General features: G+C 36.5%; 1 protein-coding gene across 1 annotated transcript in view; it reads right to left on the bottom strand.

Annotated features, from left to right (window-relative positions):
• Positions 1–13,343: 13,343 nt before the first annotated feature.
• GABRA2 (gamma-aminobutyric acid type A receptor subunit alpha2) overlaps positions 13,344–20,896 on the bottom strand; it is a 57,265-nt gene continuing 49,712 nt past the window's right edge. The window contains exons 9-10 of the mRNA XM_053975775.1: positions 19,155–19,357; positions 13,344–15,165 (exon numbers count right to left, since the gene is read on the bottom strand). Of these exons, the coding sequence (XP_053831750.1) occupies positions 14,857–15,165; positions 19,155–19,357 (512 nt within the window). The 3' untranslated portion in view covers positions 13,344–14,856. The remainder of the gene's footprint in view (positions 15,166–19,154; positions 19,358–20,896) is intronic.

The raw sequence follows: 20,896 nt of genomic DNA, 5'->3' as shown, positions 1-20,896 counted from the left end.
ATGCCTCTGTCAGAGGGAAACATGCCCAGGTTGGAGCTGCACATCTGCACCATCATCTGCCTGGGGCAAGATAGTACGTCAAGGGTCTGTTTATTCAGAGATTGCATTAGGATGTGAGTTCCTTCAAAATATTGCCTATTGAAAATAGCAATAACATTTCCTAAACACTTATATACTAATTTAAAATTATTCACAAATAGTACAGGTGCTGATATTCACATTCTGATGCTTTCTGTGTCAGATTGAGTTACTCGCCAATTATCTAACTAATGACAATTACCTAGACTGTGTTTCTGACTCACAATGAGGGAAATAGTCCATGAAATGAAAATACATCCTCCTATCCCACAACACATTTATTGAAATCCAGGTGCCTGTTAAATATTTTTATGTTTTAAAGAGCATTACACAGTTGCCTGAGCAGGTGAGATGGAAAACTTATACGGGTTTTCTTATTATTTTTCTAAATATTAAGAATGATTGCTTCAAAAGTAATCCTTAAAGAACCAGCGATCTCTCTCATGGAAGACATCTCATTTTTATTATAGGTGCCCCCTCTGAATAAGAAACTTCATTTTCATGCTTGTGTATACAATGTGCTTTGTGCAATCTACATTTTTAACCCTAATCTAAGACTTTACTGAAATTACCATATTCTGGCTTGGCAAGAAATATGTCTATTGTGCTTTTTGCTGAACTGCTTTTTAAAACAAATGTATCAATGAATCATGTTCTTTTATGTCAGATTTTCTGAAATGCAAAAGAAAATTATAAGGATCAATTCCTTAAAAGTAAGCCAGACTGGGAAGCAGTTTGGATTAGAAACATGAACATTTTCTAAGATTTTAATTTTAAAATCCATTAAAAATATTCAAACATACAAATAATATGCCAAATTGACAAGATTTGTTCTGTAATTTGCTATGAAAATAATGTGATAATACTTCATTTTCCTGAAGTATTCTACTTGAACAATTTCTCTCCTTCCAATTATTTCTCAATTAAAGTAATTATTTTCTTAGATGCTTTGCATATTTCATTTTCTTTTATTTCCTATGGTACTACACCACAGAACAGATGTGTTGTAGCTTTTTGCTCTTTAAATTAAACCATTTTTGGGGAGGAAGAATGGTAAGTGGGGTATTCACTGAGATACCAACAAAGGGCTGCTAAACAGATACGCAGGTTATTTTATCTCCTCAACATTTCTTAATATTTTAAAAGCTTTCATGCAAAATGGCAAACTATAAAAAATAATGGTCCTTGAAGGTTAGATAATGCCTTCAGGCTTAACTGCTGGCACTAATCCTGGATTAGGTAGTTTGAAAACAATTCTTGGTACAATGCCTATGGAAAGTCATTCTCTTTGCTGCAACAAGACCCTGCTATGGAGCACTACAATGGGAGGACAGAGCACTGGCCTCACCTTCACTGCATTCCATCATGCTTCCTTTGGGACTGCAATTAAACCTATGCATGAGCTGGTCAGATAGCAGACAACTATGGACTTTCCATTGGTGCACCTGCACCACGAGGACTCATCAAGGCTCTTGCCTTCCTCAGGCAGTTTTTGGTGGCTCACTTACTATGTATCAAACCAAATAAACTGTCACAGGTCTCCAGAACACCACAGGATGTAGGACAGAGAGGCATTAAGCTATGCTCTCCTACAGTGGTCCCACGAGGTGCCTGTTGGCGTTGAAGGGAACCAGAGAACCTGGAGGAGAAAATCAAAGTCATGTAGAGCAGGTCTGCCCTCACAGCCCACCAGGGCAGGAAAGTGCTTTGTGAAGAGCCCCATTAATTTAAACAGGATTACATGAGGCAAGGGGACATTGCCGTATGGGCAAGAGGGCAAATCAGACATGACATGAGGACCAAGGGGTTTTGCTTCAACAGAATCCCATTCTGCGTTTGGGTCACTGTGCCATTAACAAATGTGGGTTACCTAGGGCTTTTCCCTGGACAGTACTGTGGTCACTGCTGCTCCATGACAGGGAACCTCTGAAGTTCAGCAAGGTGGGAATACCACCCTCACCAGACCCCTTCAACCTGGGAGGGCTTGCTCTGCAATTCAAGCAGAGGTCTGAGATAAAGAGACAGAGGGTGAAGGACTAGTACTTCAAAATGTTTGACTTGGTCTTTTCTCTAAATGAAATTTAACATGTAGACTATTAAAAATGGGAACATTGCATATATCATGAGGTCAGGTGCTCACTAGGTCAAAAATACTTGCTTCCATGTGCCACTCCAGCCTTGTTTGCGGTAGAATGCTGCACTTAATTCCATACTCAAATGTTATGGCTTTCCTCAAGGAATAGACAGGAAGCAGACTTTATCACCTCAGTGGTAATTCCTCCTAATACAGATACATTATTATGATATGCAGTGACCCACTATTCCACTGAAGAAATCTTTAGGCTGACAGGCTTTTGTTTCAGATTTCACACAAGGTCGACATTTTAGAAATTGTAATCAATAAATTAACTTGCAAATGAAATCATTAATCATTGTGAATAATATATGTATCATCTATTAATCAGAGATTCAAATCTTATAAGATTCCTTCACCGTGGATCAAAATAAATTCTGATGAAGGACACTTACAAACATTCTGAAAAGTAGTATTAATCTGTGATTGCAACACTTAGCACATGAAAAAAAAATTAACTGTTACTAAAAAATGGAATTGGATGCAAGGATATAGTAATTGCTGCTTGAGCAGGTGTAAGGGATTCAGGAATATTTACTGAAGTGAGAAATTAAATACCGACATACATAAAAAAAGAAATGTCAGAAGTTATACTTCTTTGTGGAAAGGGAATAGTTTAATCATCTTTATTTAAAAAAAAATCCGGTCAATAATACCAGGTAGAAACTCTGAGTGGAAAAGAATAAAATCTGCTACGGGAGTTAGGGAAGTCAAGCTGAGACATATTTCTTGTCATAACCCAAATACACTGCTAAAATTGGCAAAATATTACTCATAGAAGATTCTCATTTCATTGTGATTATTCATTTATCATTGATGATCACTATTTCATCGACAGTGAAATAATTACAATAATATTGATGTATGCATCATGCTCAAAGGTCTTAAAAGTTTTGCCATCATTACAATTTGTCAACAAAGGAATTACACTTCAGACATAAATACTTAGGCTTTAGCAACAAGTGTGATATGTGAGTAGTGAGAAAGGCAATAATTTCAAGAAGTTATCTCTTTATGACATTGTGATTATCTCACAATAAATAGAAATCATCTTGTTGCCATGAATTGTCTACTGAAGTGAATGGACCATTTCAGAATTTTCATTGTGAAAATGGAGACTGGATAGCAGGCAAAATGTTGTTTCAGTTGCAGCTTCTTGGCATTAAAAGGACTATTTCATGCACTTTTAGAGTCATAAATATAAGATATCAAATTGTAATAAGAGATCTAGTCATTCAATACAGAAGAAATTACTAAAGTCATGAAACACATGAAAAGCCTTCTCACACACTGGTTTTCTGTGGTGGGCAAAAGTGTTCTCCATACCAACACCAAAATGAGCCTGCAATTCTAGCATGTGTTCTGTGACAGGAAAAAGTCCATATTTAAGGGCAGGTGTTTGTACTATTAATATGAGTTATAGCTTTATAACTTTAAAAGGTACTTTTAAATACATCCTTCCTTGCCTTACAATATTCAAAACTCAGTTCTTTTGGATTCATTATAATGTAGCACTGAATAAACCTCAGTTGGCTCTTATTTTATGATTTCCTCTTTCCCATCTCCTAAGCACCAAAGTTAAAAATATGTATTTGTAGCCTGGCAGAGGAAACAAACCCTCTTCCATGCTCAAATTACTTAAATCGTCTTAATTGAAGTACCAATTAAATGATTAACTGATTTTTCCACAACACACTAAAATGACACTTCTCAGAAGTGTTCTATTGAGTCAGATTGTCTGCAGATTCAGGGAGTGCTGTATCTTTCGATGTTGAGCATACACTTCAGAGGCTTTCTTTGTAGCTGCAAGGAATAGAAACTGTTGTTCTAACAGAGACATCAGCATACAAGGTAAGAAAGGGGGCAATGGTGAAGGGTTGCCTACTGTGTTGACAGGTTTGGGAATGCAAGAGATATAGCTAATTTTTCCTAAACTCTTTCATGTAGGAAAAAAAGTATGTGCAGAATCAGGAAATTGCTAGCATCATAATAGTAATGTTATACTACCGATACTGCTGGAAAAGATACACTCCTTGATGCCAGACTTTCACATGTAATGTCACACACACGGAGTTCAAGGGGTCTGCTGTCTTTAAGATATTTCAAAATGTTTTCCAGGAGTATTTGTTTTGTTACAAAGAAACCAATCAACAATCAAGGTAAAGATGACCTGTAGGTCACCAGACCCTCCTTGAAGGTAGGAGTAATATTTGCATTCTTCCCATCCTCAGACTTTTGTTTTTCCATGACTCTCTCTAAAAACTTAGAGAGTGTCTCTGTATTCCTTCCAGGTCATTTCCCCCTGCTTCCACCTTTTAATATTTGAGTTTAGTCAAGGCCAACTGTACAGACCTCCTGCCACCTTGGCTTGACTTGTTGCTTGCCAAGCTGGACTTTGCTTGAGGTTGGAGAAGAATATGTTTGAAAATCAACCAGATGCCCTGGACCTCTTTTTTCTCCAGAACCATCTATCAAGGGACTCTTTCAAACCTTCCCTCAGCTGCCTGGGGCTGTGAATGGAATTAGCACTGTGCAGAGATCAGGGCCAGTCTACTCTCTTGCAGTCCAGGGCTGGTATCCAGTTTTTTGCCTTGTTCCCTCCTCTAAGGATCCTGAGCACCTCCATCTTGTCGTCACCCAAGGCTTGCACATCACTATCCTGTTCATTACTTTTGTAATGATGAGCTGCAGCAGAGCTGCATGAGTTCCTTGACTCTTCTATCACCTCAGCCAGGAAGTTGTCATCAATACACTTCAAAAGCCTCCTATATTTCTCTGAGTTTTTTTCAACTCTCTTTTTGGATTTTTTTTTTAATACTGTGTCTAAGTATGAGGTGTGAAGTTACCATTGGCAAATGGCAGAGCTGGCAGATGGATCTAGTCTTTCACATTCCCAGTATCACCTGATCACTGGCTCATTGCTGGACACTTGTTCTAGTGTATTAGGGTTAGGGTTAGGTTAGGGTTAGGGTTAGGGTTAGGGTTAGGGTTAGGCTTAGGGTTGGGTTAGGGTTAGGGTTAGGGTTAGGGGGTTAAGGTTAGGGTTAAGGTTTAGGCTTAGTCTTAGTGTTAGGGTTAGGGTTAGGGTTAGGTTTAGGCTTAGGCTTAGGTTTAGGTTTAGGCTTAGACTTAGGCTTAGGCTTAGGGTTAGGGTCAGGGTCAGGGCTAGGGTTAGGGTTAGGATTAGGGTTAGGGTTAGGGTTAGGGTTAGGGTGAGGGTTAGGGTTAGGGTTAGTGTTAGGGTTTGTTTAGGGTTAGGGTTGGTGTTAGGGTTAGGGTTAGGGTTAGGGTTAAGGTTTAGGGTTAGGGTTAGGGTTAGGGTTAGGCTTAGGGTTAGGCTTAGGGTTAGTTGCCAGAGTTTCCAGATGGATCTAGTCTTTGATATTCCTGGTATCACCTGATCACTGGCTCATTGCTGGACACTTGCTCTAGTGTATTAATGCTGTCAGAACTCTTCTTTTAAGTATTGAAGCACTGTCTATTTTATACATCCTCCTGTAAAAACAGCTGAACTCTGCCTGTAATGAAAAGTGAAGCATTGTTGACTCTAAAATCCCACCACTGCTCTTTCTGAGGACACTGACCGGTTTAGTGTGAGGTGGCTGTGGTAGAAAGGAATAACAGAAAGGTTTTTGAAGGAAAATGTGTTCCATCAGAAAGGTTTAAGAGCACTATGTCTAGCCACAACTTGAGGACAATTTTAACTGCTGGTTCTTACTACCTCCAACATTAAAACTTTATTTGGGGTGGGGGGAGGGGGGAAGGGAGAGGAGTGCAGGAGTTAAATATGTTGCTCTACAAAAAACAGTAATCTTCATAAAACTGTCACATTCTTTGAATTTGTCACTCATGTCCAGCATTAGCAAAAAGTGATGCCAATCTTTGGAAAGTTGAAGAGGCATTAAATTCCTTCCTCTTTAAGAAGTTCTACCAGGGTCTCAAAAGATCCACAAAGAACTTGAAAACAGAGTTGCTTTTCATTGTTTAAAATGTTATGAATAGTCATCTTTCACTTTTACTCTGACTCCTATCCACCACAAATGCACAGGACAAAATGTTCAAAATGTTTTCCATGCTGGATCTACTTAAATGGTTCTTTTCTCCCATATGATTTGTCAACTCTGCACATATTACTCAGGCCTCTGTTTGCTTCTTATCCATATATAAAATACATTTTTGAAACTAAATCCCTATTCATTACAGTCTGATTTTTGGATTAAGAGTTTCCTGAAAAAAATATACCATATTTTAGACCATTTTCTGCATTGCTGTTAATCCCTGATCATTCCATAAATTGCCTTAAGCAAGAACACCTTCCACTAGACCAGGTTACTCAAAGTCCCATCCAACCTGACTTTGAACACTTCCAGGGATGGGGCATCCACAACTTCTTTGGGCAACTTGTGCCAGTTCCTCACCACCCTCAGAGCAAAAAATTTCTTCCTAATATCTAATTTAAATCTCTTGTCTTTTGGTTCACAACTATTGCCCCCTCTCCTATCACTATCTACCCATGTAAAAAGTCCTTCTTCCTCTTTTTGATGAGCTCCCTTTAAGTACTGAAAGCACAATGAGATCTCCCTTCTCCAGGCTGAACAACCCAGCTCTCTCAGTCTGTCTTCACGGGACATGTCCCAGCCCTCTGAGCATCTTTATGGCCTCCTCTGGACTTGCTCTAACACGTCCGTGTCTTTCCTGTGCTGTGGACCCCAGACCTGGACACAGTACTTCAGGTGGGGTCTCACAAGGGCAGAGCAGAGGGGGAGAATCACCGCCACGAAGCTGCTTTTGATGCAGCCCATTGGCCTTCTGGGCTGTGAGCGCACACTCATGGGTCATGGCCATATTTTCATCCATGAGAACCCCCCAGCCCTTCTCTGCAGGGCTGCTCTCAGTGACATCTTCTCTCAGTCTGGGCTCATGTCTGGGACTGCCCCAACCCAGGTGCAGCACATTGCACCTGGACTTGCTGAACCTCATGAGGCCTACTTCCCAAGTGTGTCCAGGTCTCCCTGAATGGCATCTCTTCTTTCTACTGTGTCACCTGCACTGCTCAGCTTTGTGTCACTGGTAAACTTGTTGACGGTGCATGGATCTCATTGTCTGTGTCCTTGATAAAGATATTGAAGAGCATCAATCCCAAAACAGAGCCCTGAGCGATGCCTTTTGTCACCGGCCTCCACTTGGACATTGAGCCATTTACCACAACTCTCTGTCTAGCCAATTCCTTACCCATCACAAAGTCCACGTCTCAGATCCATGTCTCTCCAATTTGGACAGAAGGATGTCATGTTCTTCATCATCCTCATAAAGAACATTTATGTGTTTCTTGTGAGAACATGTGACTTTACAGGAAAATCCCAGAAAAATCTATAGCTTTTCCACTGAAAGACTTGGAATCAGAATGTTCATTTTTAAACAAAAAAACCAAACCCAAACCCACACCTTACTAACAGTATAGTCTTCTGTTTGTTCCTAAGTAAGCTTTTTTACCCCATATGATCCCACTGACAAATTAAGCTGTCTGGTAGGAGGTTTCTTATGCTCCACATCATTTGATTGTTAGTGTATACCCAGCAGCAACATGTTTTATAACCTTCAGGAAATATGAAACATTGGCATTTGTAATATGAATACATGAAGGTATTCTCATTATATAAATGGGAAATCTGTTAAACTCTCACCAAGCTGAGGAATATTTTCTTTCCAATAAATTGTTTGTTTCCTTTGGGAAATACTGCCTTTAATAAAAAAGCACCTTCATAGAGGCTGTAATGGGTTGTTTAAAAACAAGAAAATGAAATACCCCCACACCAATCCTAAGAGAAAAGACATGAAGGGAATTAAATATTTGTGCTGTCAAAGCATTAAAAACAAAAATACAAAATGTGCTATATTTAAATTAACTTTAATAAGAAGTACAAAAAGATAATGTTAAGCAATATTTTGCATGTGGTTATTAAATATTCTTCAACAGCAAGCAGTGACACATTCAAACATAAATCCAGTAATTTCTTTTACATTTTAGAAAAGTAACTATTTTCCCAGTTAAAACAAGGTCACAAATTACAGAATATAATAATCTTCTTTAATTATTTATAACTATGAAACCTACTAAATAAGTAAACTGTCACCCAGAAGATTTTATATGACATTGATGTTCAAGGTTAAGTATACTTACATTTATCATGCAGTTTCTTATTGTGCATATTTGATTGGTGTTTAATTTCAAAATTATTGGTTTCATTCTTCCCATTCCCTTATTTTTTTTAATATACTGGGAGTGCCTGTTTTCCAAGTCCTATACATTTTCACACCTAAGTGACTCACTAAAGTAGATTTGTCATACAATGCGTAAATGTTTTCTGACTCCAGCCCAGCTGAGAAATTGCAAACCATGTATGAATCAGAGACCACTTTATTTTTACTATTTTTTAATCAAGTATAACAACATTTAGTGTAATCACTTCCATCAAAATTAAAGTGCCTTCAAATGTTTCCTAATAACGTGACTATTTGGAGGGGAGAGGGAGGAGGGGTGCAGTTTAGGAACTGATTTTTTAACAGTTTATAGATACGGTGCGTATGCATTCTAACAGATGTAAAGTACTACATTGCATTCCGTGCTATTGCTAAGCTACAGTAGCCTATAAACTGATAAATTCAGCCAAAATGAACATCTAATAAAGAATATCAAAAAGAGTTGATCAAAGTAATATCTTGTTCCATTCGCTATTTCCATCCATCCTCAATGACATAGTTTGATGGATAAAGTATAGGAAAGCAAATATAACACTTCAACCAGTTGAAGCTTACCCCCTTTAATATCAGATGAATGAAAGCACTCATTGCAATCATTAAAAACCTTGAATGCATAAGGACACACTCCTGAACACCTTATCAAGTAAAGTATTCACATTATGTAAAGAATTTGAAAGCAAAATAGAATTTTTAAATTATCCAACAATAAAAATATAATCATATATATTTATGTAGACTCCAACACTAGAGTATACATTATCTTGCATATTTTAAAGTATCCTCCAAAATCCTTTTTATTAGAGTTATCACCTCATCCTAACTTACAGCACTTTCACAATATTCTTAAAGGGCATTAATAAATATCAAGAAAAAAACAGACATGAAGTCCTGTATTCCAGTATGGTTGACACTTTTTTTAAGGGCTTATTTTCACGGATTAAAGAACTGACAACCCATATCCAAAGGAGAGCCCAGGTGCAGTTAGGTGTATTCCTCTTCTGTAAAAGTCCTTACTGACTTCATTGATAGAGATGAATATGATGAGGATGTAAATTATTTTAAATTCAGTGCAAATTTTGCCCTGATCTCCATCAGAGATGTCAAGCTCTCAAAATTTGTCCTCTTCCAGTAAGATATAATCACAGACTCCAAAAACATGAGTTAAAAGATTCACGTAGAAAGATCTGAATCTAGAAAACGAAGTGGTTTAAAGTAGAGGGAAAGAAAACATTTTATGTGATTAACATATGCCAGGCATTGTAACAAAGTTTTGAGCCTTTAATTTCTACTACTAAAGACCTAAAGTCCCTCACTGATTCTCAGATGGCTGTAATTAATAATTGGATTTAGAAAATAATTAAAAGTTCTATTATTTAGGGAGATTGGGTATTGGGTCATCTACAGAAATGAGGTGGAGGTTTCCTTGACTAAAGAGAAAAAATATATATATATTAAAGGGATGTAACTTGAATTTATATTGCACACTAAGAACATTCTAGCAGGAGGTTCACAGGTGCTGGAATGAGATGGAAGGAATCCTAACACTGCTTTATAAGGAACCATTCACTTTACTCAAGGCTGAAGGGTGATCTGACTTTTACACTAATTCACATAATTATTTTAGCATTTAAATGTGTGTAAGACAAAAACTTTATATGCGACATGAAATTATACCACACTCAGAGAGTCTATTTAGGTATGTTCAGACATTTCTACAATTGTCAAACTGTGTTTTTTAAATGAAGCCATTTAACTTACTGGGTTTATTTTTAAATGTTTTCTTCCTCTACTTTAAAACTCATTGCAAGGCTTTATAAATTTTAGCATTATGTGTCTGCACATAATCGGGCATAGATGATGATAGCTTCATATCCACACTGAAATAATCTTTCATGCCAGTTTGTTGGGAGTGGTAACATTCAGCAGCATAGACTTCATCTGTTTTGTGAAGGCCAAGGCAAAACCTGTGCACTCCTAAGCTTTCAGAATAGGAATGAGAGGTATGGAGGATGAGTGCTGACTCTCTGTGCTTAAGTGAAAGCCATGCTTTTTAAGAAAACAAAGTGTAGAATTAACAAAATTCTACTTAATTTCTGAAGCTTCTTTTCTCCTTCCACCCAAGATGTTCCAAACAGCAGGAGACACACAGTATTGCATGGTCTGTTTTCACAAAGCAGTCACTAGAGGCCTCTCGCTTTCAAAGGCACAACTCCCTCAAATTCAGTAGAATTATACAAGTATTTCCATTTTATGTGCTCTACAAGGTACTGTCCACAGCTCACATGTGGCAGTGAAGGCTCAGAACTGAAGCTGAAACAAAAATACACATTACCTCCCTCAGCGACTTCCTCCTCAGTTATCTCACATTCCACTGCCATGGTAACAAAGCCATTTGTGTGCTCTCTTTTCTCCTTTCCTCCCCCATACATCCCTACCTCCTCCCTGCTGCTTCTCGTTGATTTCATGCAGACAGTTTTTGGTCTCTTTTGAAAAGTCTCATCACCGTGTATGTTATCTGTAACCACTGGGAAGGGAAGGTGATTTAGTGAGGCTCCTGTTCAGTCACTAGAGGCACTTTCTGTGACTATACAGGCAAATTGGCTCCTTAATTTAGAATAACGTTCAGTGGTATGAGTGGTCTGCCAAACTAAACTCATATCTCAGAACGCCTACCATAATATTTTTTTAAAGATGCTCAACAATGCAGCACTTACAAGTTGAATTAGCTCACATATTGGAGGTAATTTAATTGGCCACAGAATAATTGAGAGTTTTCTAAGCTACTCTTCTGTCATGAAGTCTCCATCAGACAACTCTGGCTGATCTCTACTTTTCATGCTGATTTATAAATTACTGTTAAATTAACTGACACATGCATCCAGAAGTATGTGCCCCAGTAATACACTGGAAGCCTGTTTCATAAACCTCATTTAGAATTACTGTAATTCCAATCTAACTTTACCACAGTCTTTTATCTTTGTTTGTATTTTATTAATGTCTTAAATCATAAAATATGACACACTGACCCAAGAATAATAGGAGAAGTGGGTTAGATTAATATGTCACCAAAAAATTCACAGCCACATTCCATGTACACGTCCTTGATAGAGAAGTGACTTGCATTTTTTCACTCATACTCCCCACTTTAAGTATATATGACCTGCAAGATTTACTCAGATTATATGAAACCTCTATATATTTGGCACATAGATTTTTGACATTAGCTTTAAAATCCCAGACACAGATTCTATACTAAATGAAATGACACAGATTTCTTCTAAATGAAAGTAAGGCCTAACTCTTGTATTCTGGTATTCCTTGCACAATGCTCCCATTCACTTAAATCTTTACATTTATATTCATTTATCCAGTTGGTAGTCTTAGAAATGTGCAACTTGTGTGTACTCAGTCGGGCCACTGTAAATGTTTCAGCAGTGAAACAGTAAAGCATACTCCTTCTTCCCATAGAAGGAGATTGCTTTAATGTAGACCAATCAAGTAAATTTTCTGGAGCATGCCCATTTAAAAGCCTTGCTGATGCCCACAATAACTGCATGTATATATTTTAAATGTTTTGGATTTTTTTTTTTTCACTGAGTTTATATGATATGCCTACTTTTCTATATAAGTGGGCAATAAATGTAACTTTACCATGTGATAAACGCCTGTTTTTTCTAATGACTCAAGCAAGTGTAGAGAAAAGGATCAGTGAATGAAAAAATAGTTGTACCCAATAAAAGTGGTAGCAGCAGGGCTGACTAACATGAAACAGTGTTGGGCTTCTTGTGCAAACTGAAAAATGCATTTGCGTGAAGCTCTGAGTTACCCAGATGGTATTTTCCAGAGAAGTCTTGTTGGAGAAGACTTTACCATTAAAAGCCTTTGAGGAGGTCCCATTCTTGGAAAAGGATACAAAATCCTTCATTAAACATGACTGAGCACACTCATATTTGGCATGGGGAGACTTCTGACTATACAGTGTCGTGCATGGAGAAATACACAACAGTTTCAACACTGTGAAGGGTTTGAGCACCTGGGATGTAGCCAAGGGTGAAACACAAACCTCTGTTTCCCCAATCTGGTGAGGTTTGGAGAGTCCCTAGATCTTGCCAATAAGAACAGAAGGTAAGAACTGTCACTGGGTCACAGGAAGGAGACCTCAGCGACAGAAAACATAATCGAGCTATTCAAGTTCAAGAGCATTTTAGCAGGGGCCTCCATTAAACTATACAGTCAGAGCCCTTTGCCAAAAACAGAGCTAAAAGTGAAGGGATTTTTCTACAGTCCTAATATTTACAATTATTTGTACATATGTACATATTTATATATTTATTCATACCTGGACAACGTGATGTTGAAGGGAAAACTTTTAATTTACAAATGAAACATTTTAAAAATGTATGCTTATACCATGAAAAAAACCCTTTTTTTTATTGCTTGCCTTCTAGCCTTTTGTTCACAATCACACTATTGCACACATCTCCATGTTACATGGAAGATCTACATTTACATATAAATATATATGAAAATAAGGATATTTTTATTTTAATGTTCTGAGTAAAGTGCTCATTTTTAAGCTACTGTTGATGAGAAAGGTTTAGTCTGACAGTTTAATTAGAGGGAATTCAAGGGATACACACCTTGTCCATGCTTCTCCCTTTCTTTTATAACCTACTGAATGTCTTTATTTTACTGATGTCAACTCTGTCTTAACTATTAATTCTATTTATAATATGCATTTGTGACCTTGGCATCTATACTGTCACACAAAGTACAAAACAGAATCACATCAAAAGCAAAGAAAAAGCAAGAAAATAAAACAGCAAAAGAAAGCAGTGTTTCTCTTTGTTGTTTTTAGCACACTTCCATGTCTTAAGATACTCTTTTATTTGATTTTAGAAATATTTGTACAACTTTTCTTAAACTCTGAACATATCTATTTTATGCACTATACTCAAGTTACTGTACAAAACTGCAATAAATGACACTATACGACTACATATGTCTCTACTAGAAGACATCATCATAAAGGTGTATCTTTTTTAAAGGTCAACTAATAACTGCTAATGTATGTGTGAATCAAAATATTTTTGATTGGCCAAGTATACTAAAATCTAAATACAGTACACAATTATTATATATGCTATGATTTACCAGGCCTTTAGGGGCATAAAGAATCTTTGCAAAGGCTCAGAAGAAAAACAACTTTACTGATAGTATTAAATGTTCTTATAAAATTGCCAATGGCAGATCCAATTTTGTTATATTTGTTTATATGAAATACAGTTGATGCCTACTGATGATGCATGACCTTTTATTAAAAAAATAACATTCAAATCTTAGCAAAATCATTTCTAGTATACAAAGTTGTTGTAAAGTTATGTCAGCGAAATGTAAAGTTGCAATTTACAAAAGCAGCAGTAAATTTTATTATATGGACATATTCCTGAACTTAAATCATGGTTCTTGTTTCCCTTGAAAACAGTGCTTCCTGGGACAAATACAGGTAAATATTGTAATGGCAGGCTTTAGGAAAACATTAAGCAAAGAAAAAAAGTATATTACTGATGAACTTAAGCCTGAAAAATTTCTGAGTGATTCTATAAACCTGAAAATAATTCAATTAAGATCAAAATAAAAAATAATAATTAAAAAAATCCAGCTTTGCTGAACCAGACAGTCCAGCTTAGTAATATCAAACAAATAAAAGAGTGAAAAAAATAAGTATCTCACTAGCAGTAGTTGGTTGAGATTGAATTTGATTTACCCTTTTCCCTAAAATCAATTAGATGAATTTATTAACAGCTTCAAAGAGGACAGAAGTAAGAAACTTGTGGCTTTTGCCATACAGTAGTGTTTACTACCTCTTCAATCTAACTTGTATCCAGAATGTTTGTGAAGAGCAGAACTGTACGACCTCCGCACTCTGTTATGTACATGGGTACTGCTATCGTATGAAACAATTACACCTTTTTAAAAAAATCACTTTTTTAAATGACAGTTTCTTTCACTAAAGTAGAATTAGTTACTTTATAGAAAAATATTTTAACTTTAAATTAAAAAAATACTGCTCCTAAATAATTATGTAGGATCACATCTTCATCTCATTGTACGGAGAGAATATAATTCTGTATATTTGAATCCTAGTTTAACAGAAGTCCCCTGGGTTTAAATTTCAAAGAGCTGGCTGTATTTGCCATGGGTGCTATCTGTTTACAGACCCATGAATTAACGGTGTCCCTCCTTTGGAGACACACAGACAAGACATTTATATACACACTGTACAGAATGGTTCACAGATTAGCAGTTATTAGTCGGACTGTACATAGCGAACAACCTATCTGATTAGAATGATGCTTGAAGTCCTCAGTGCAAGTCAGCTTTTAGGTTGATGGTGCAAAGCCAAGTAAGACAGGCTCCCTGTTTAAATATGTAGCCCAATACACTAAATTAAAAGTACCAAATAAGACTGGAAACACTATTCTAGACATTCTGTCAATTTTGCTAACACTGTTGAATGTCTTCTTTGCTTCTTGTGGCTTCGCTTCTGGTTTTGCCTTGTTGGGTTCTGCAGTTGTAGCACTCTTGGAGATGGTTGGTAGCACTGAGTCCTTGGTAATATTTGGAGCATAGTTGGCAACAGCCACTGCATAGGCATTGTTTTTCTTAATGACAGATGCTTTTTCTTTTTTCTATTGGAAGACAGCAGGAAGTTAAATATTTCATGTGTATTTGCCAGAACAGATTTAATAAAACATCATTTCAAAAGTAAAAGAAACAAGTGAGCATATTAAAAAAAATACAATGCCAATCAATTCAGATATAAAGAAAGACATTTCCACTCTATCCAAAAAGAAGGTTGAGATGACATAAGATTGCTCTTGCACCATCAAATGCCCTACTGAAGTTATGTGAGGAAGTCTCTGTTACTGTGATTGTAAGCATAACTGAAGAAGAGTTGGCCTTTCTGTAGTGGCTTTGCATCTGTCTCCTTACAACAAAATTGCAAGTTCTTTACAATGTTTTCTGTGAAGATTACCTGTCACTGTAGTAAAATCAAAATTAGGCCACCTTTCTTACATAACAATAGCATGACTATTATTTGGGTATGTCATAACATGCCACTAATAAATAAATGAATACGGGTATACATTTTTTAGAGACTCTGGAGAAATGTGTTTACACACATATATATATATATATATAGACACACATAGACATCAGGAAAAGTTTGTAATTAAGTGAAAGAAGGAATCCAGACAAATAGTTTTAGAACTGAGCAGAGATTTAGCCCTCAAACTATTTTTGGTTTTCATAAATTATTGGTTAAAAAAATTATTAACGATAAAAACAGGACTAAGAACCTAAAAACTAGCAGAAGATAATGAGAGTGGGATGGAATTAATTTAATGAAGCTCAGAAAAGGGCAGTTTAAGTCCTGCACCTGGGTAGGAATAAGCGATGCACCAGTGAAGGTTGAGGCTAATGGGTTAGAAAGAAGCTTTGTAGAAAAGCCCAGGGGTCCGGGTCGCCACCAAGCTGAACACAAGCCAGCAGTGAGCCCTCTCAGAAACAAAGGCCCACAGCCTCCTGGGCTGCATCACACAGTGTTGCCAGCCAGCCAAGGGAAATGATCATTCCCCTTGACTCAGCCCATCTGGAGTGCTGGATCCACCTCTGTGCTTCCCAGTTCAAGAGAGAGACATAAACATAAGGAAACTAGTCTAGTGAATGACAACAGAGATGATTTAAAGCCTGAAGCATCTGAAATACAAAAGGCCAAGAGAGCTGGGGCTGTCCAGCCTGGAAAAGAGAAGGCTCAGGGGAGTCTTGTCAATGTATGTAAGTATCTGAGAATAAAGATTAGACTTTCCCCAGTGAAATCCAGTTGAAGGACAAGAGGCAATGAGCACAAAATGAAATACAGAATATTCCACTTAAGTATTAAAAAACCTCAAATTTTTCATATGAGCATGACCTAGCACTGGCACAGGTTACCTAGAGAGGTTGTGGAATCTTCATCTTCAAAGATATTTTAAAAATATGTAGACAATGACCCTGAGCAACCATCCCTAGCTGACCCTACTTGCACGGGGGGAGATAAATTTAATGATCTCCAGAGGTCAATTCCAACTTCATCAATTCTGTGTTGTTATAGGATTATGTATCTTTCAAAGGGCTAAAGTTCAACCAGGGGCAGTTCACTAGAAAATCCATGTGTACACATGGGCACAGGGATGTATAGAGAATGAATACAGGCTTGGGGTTCTTGACCAGTGTATAGGTTCACACGCTATTTCTGTAATGTTGTAAAGACTGTAATGATGTAAATTCATCCAATGCATTATAGCAATCTCAGACTAAGGAATTTCTAATAACCTACAAGAAAGAATGGAAGGCAGTTTCTCAGAAAGCAATATATATTATTTACATATATATAAATATAACATATATCATTTATATGTAAAACAATACAATAACACAATGTAATTTAAAATATATGTATGTAATTTAGAGACAAGCAAATAAATATTAGATTTAGTCTGTCTCTTCCACAAAATACAGAATTAAGCAGATGAAAAAATAGTTAACTTATGGATCCTATAAGAAATCATTAGTCATTGTATTGGTTTGTTCTGATTTTTAATCTGATGGAAGTTACACAAGTAAGGGAATTCTTGTGACATTTTTCATATATTTTTTACTTCCATTGGGAGGAATCTATTCCATTTGCAATTTTGGTTTTAAATTGCATCCAATTTGATATTTATCTTGGTCATCTAAAAATCTTGCTGAGATCTTCATGTTTAGATGTTGTGCCTAAAATGCCTTGTCTTAGGAGATGGTGTCACATAAAAAAAGAATCTGGGAATCATTTGGGAATACAGCATTGTTCCTTATTGACTGGAGTGTGAAACATAGTTGATCAAATATGTAGCTTTTTCCTGCACCTGCTTTCCTGTGAGGCAAATTCAATGTCAACAGCACCTAGACAAGAATTTCCATATAATGTGAACACAGATGACTGTCACTGAGGAAACATACTTCATTTTAATTAGTGAAGAGTAAGCCTGGCTTTAGGTGTACAGATGCCTTCAGCTAAAATAAAAGAGCAAATTACCAAATCAAATTATGAGAGGAACACTTTAATTCATATATAAGTCCTTCCTTTCAGACACAATTAGTGTGTTTTTAAAAGGTATCTGTAATACCATTAACGAGACCTGTATAATAAAGCTGAAACATATTTTTGTATGAGAAACTATGACTATGTTAAAAGCTTATCTTTTTGTTAAGTCACTTTGAAGAAAGAAGAGAACTGGACACATGGATGGTATATAAATCTTAGAACATAATGGATGCAATTGTCACTCCTAGGGAAGGAATGCTGCCTAGCTGTTAAACAGTTGCCACTCCTAAGATCATGAGACAACACAGTTGTACTTTATAGGAATAACCAGAGGATGATCAGAGTGTTTATACGGGCTCGCTACATTATTAAAATTAGAATTGCCATTATTGTAATAATGGCAATAACTGGCACACAGGGCAATGTGCCAGTCTGAAAAGCTTCACTCATGGCATGCTGATAAACTTGCCCTGATTTACCTCTAGTGGGAGGTAACAGATCCTGAAGTTAAGGACAGCTCATGCCATTCCAGAAGTCACAGGGAATTGTGAAGAATGAACATTTCTTCTAATTCTCCTTTGCTATTAACTGAACATTTTGCTTCTTTATGAATTCAAAATTATGACAAATCAGTTAATGAAACCTGCTTCACATTAACTATAATCATTTAAGAAGCAAATAAAATTCTATCCTATTTTAAGAAGGATCACAAAAATCTGTGTATTTTTCAGAAGAAATCTGTTTTCATTGGTAAAAAGGACTGAGATATGAAAAAAGGATAAAATACATTAAGTCAGTCAAAATGAGTGAACTTTAATAATTGTTCTGTGTTATTACAATTCTAAACTGCAAATACACAAATTTAGGTGTGTCACTAGCTCATCCTGTTTGTGAAATGAGAAATTCTATCAGGTTAAAATTTCTTTACTCCACCATGGCTACACCACTTATAAAGACCAGAAAATTAAGGCATACCCGTGTTTCCGTGTACTCACAGCATCAATGCATCATAGGTGAAGAACTTTGTACATCTGCTATCTAAAGTGGTTTTAAAATTAATGTCTAGCTATCATTAGGAATAAGTTTCAGAATACTGGAAATGTTCAGAAGTTCTAGATTTTGTTATTCATAGTACTTACATATATGGATATTCATTTGTTTTTCTAAACCTTACATACCATGAAAATTAATATACATTATCTATTTCTGTATTTTTTTCTTATTTCCAATTACATTGAATTTAAAAATATAAAAAGTGATCAACCAATATAATCTGGATTAAATTTTATGAATAACCAGATAAATAGTTGTATCTGAGGAGTCAAAAAAGCAAGACAAAAATAATGTTATTGATAACTAAATCTGGATTAGTGAGACCAAATGAGATTAGCTACGTAAGGGCAGATATATTCCTGTTCAGGACAGAAAATACATCTACATTCTTTTGATTTAAAGCATCTTTTTTTTTTTTTAATAGCAAAATATCATAGCAATATATTAGAGCTGGTTCAGGTAATTGACTGGAAATAGGACTATTTCCTTAAGACTTACCTTATCATTCACTACACTTTTTCCATCCCAGGCCCATCCTCGTTTTGTGAAATAATTCACAGTTGCAAATTCAATTAATGCAGAGAATACAAATGCATAACAAACAGCAATAAACCAATCCATAGCTGTTGCATATGCTACTTTGGGGAGTGAATTCCGAGCACTGATGCTTAGTGTTGTCATTGTCAAGACAGTTGTTACTCCTGCAAGGGGACACAAAACCAGAACATCAACAATTTCACTTCGATTTTGAATGTTAGCAAAAATAAAACAAAACCTATTATGTTATGCTTTCGAAACACAATGAAAATTCTTTTTCTAAATTGGTGACAAACATTACTAGAATTGTATTAAATGTTGTATCTGGATTTTCCTTTGAAGTAATTTCAGTTCAATTTCTTGTCTAAACTTCCCTTTTTTATGAGCTGATGATTTTACTTACAGAAAATGATTTTTTTTTTAAACCTATCAGGGCAGGATAGGTTATTGTAAGGGACAAAATTAATTATTTCTTCACAGATTCATAATATTTAACGACATTAGATTAATAATGATTAATAGGTTAATGTTTGGTAGCTGGCTTCTCTGCAATGACTGCAAGTTTGGCATCCATATTTACTGAAATTACCACACTAATAGACTTTTGTTATGAGAATTTGTTTTTTGTTTTTTTTTTACAGTTGCTGTCTTATAACCAGTCAGTGACATACTCGAAGACATAAACAGGGTAAATTCTCATTCAGGTAATATGGATCGTATTCCAGAACAGCACTGATTTGAAATGACAGATTATTGTAACTGTATTACGTGTCAGAAAACAAGAGTTGGTGATACAGGAAGGCTGTGCATTCACTGTGGCAGTTATTAAAAGAACTTTGCAGTACTTTTTACATAATGAGCACCTAGTAAAAACAAAACAAAAAAAAAAATCCCTCCCAAAAGGATCAGGAAGAAGATACGTTGCAGGAAAGGAAGAGAAGAACTTTTATCTGAGTCAGATTTAGCAAGCAGAAATCCACAGCCATAAATACAGCCTCCATTCCTTAAGTAAATCAGTTCTCCCACCTCAGGCTGAATCACACTTAGACAAACGAAACTATTCCCTTTGTGGCACACCATTAAGTACGTCTGCAGAATTAAAGGCAACACAAAGTGATATACTCAGCACAGATCAGCAAACCTACACTTTACTATGACAGGCAAAGGAGATGCCATGGCAGAAATATTAGTAACAGCACATCACAGCTTCAACAAATACACACTCATAAAATTGGTGTAGGAGGCTTCCCAAGAGAAAGTAAAGTCACTCTCCCTAAGCCAGACCTTCTGCTGTCAGCAATCTGTCACCTGGGTTCTGGAGGATCAACATGGCTCTGATTTTCCTTCTGCTACAAGAGAAGAAGCAATTTTAACCACTGTGTGAAAGAGAAGAGAGGCAGCAATTGCATCTACTGAGACCTCCTCAGACTTCACAATTTTCATCCCTCCAGTAAAGATTCTCCATCTCTCAAGGTGCCACAAAGGGTGACAGAGCAAAGCTAAGTGGACTCAGCCTCAGTGCATTCAAAGGTCTGTGCAGCAGGGAAAACAACGCTCAGAAGCATCCTGCTGAGTCACACAGTATTGAGACACCTCAGCAAACATAAATCTCTAATTGCTGTTTTTCAGCCTCCATATATTAACTTGGAGAAGTGGATTTGGCCTGGAATCAGCCATGACACTGTTAACATCTACTAGCCTAT

Source organism: Vidua macroura, chromosome 4 (assembly GCF_024509145.1).
Source record: "Vidua macroura isolate BioBank_ID:100142 chromosome 4, ASM2450914v1, whole genome shotgun sequence".
Classification (NCBI taxonomy): Eukaryota; Metazoa; Chordata; class Aves; order Passeriformes; family Viduidae; genus Vidua; species Vidua macroura.
Note: the sequence above shows the minus strand (reverse complement) of the source record. Positions and strands in the feature narration are given on the sequence as shown.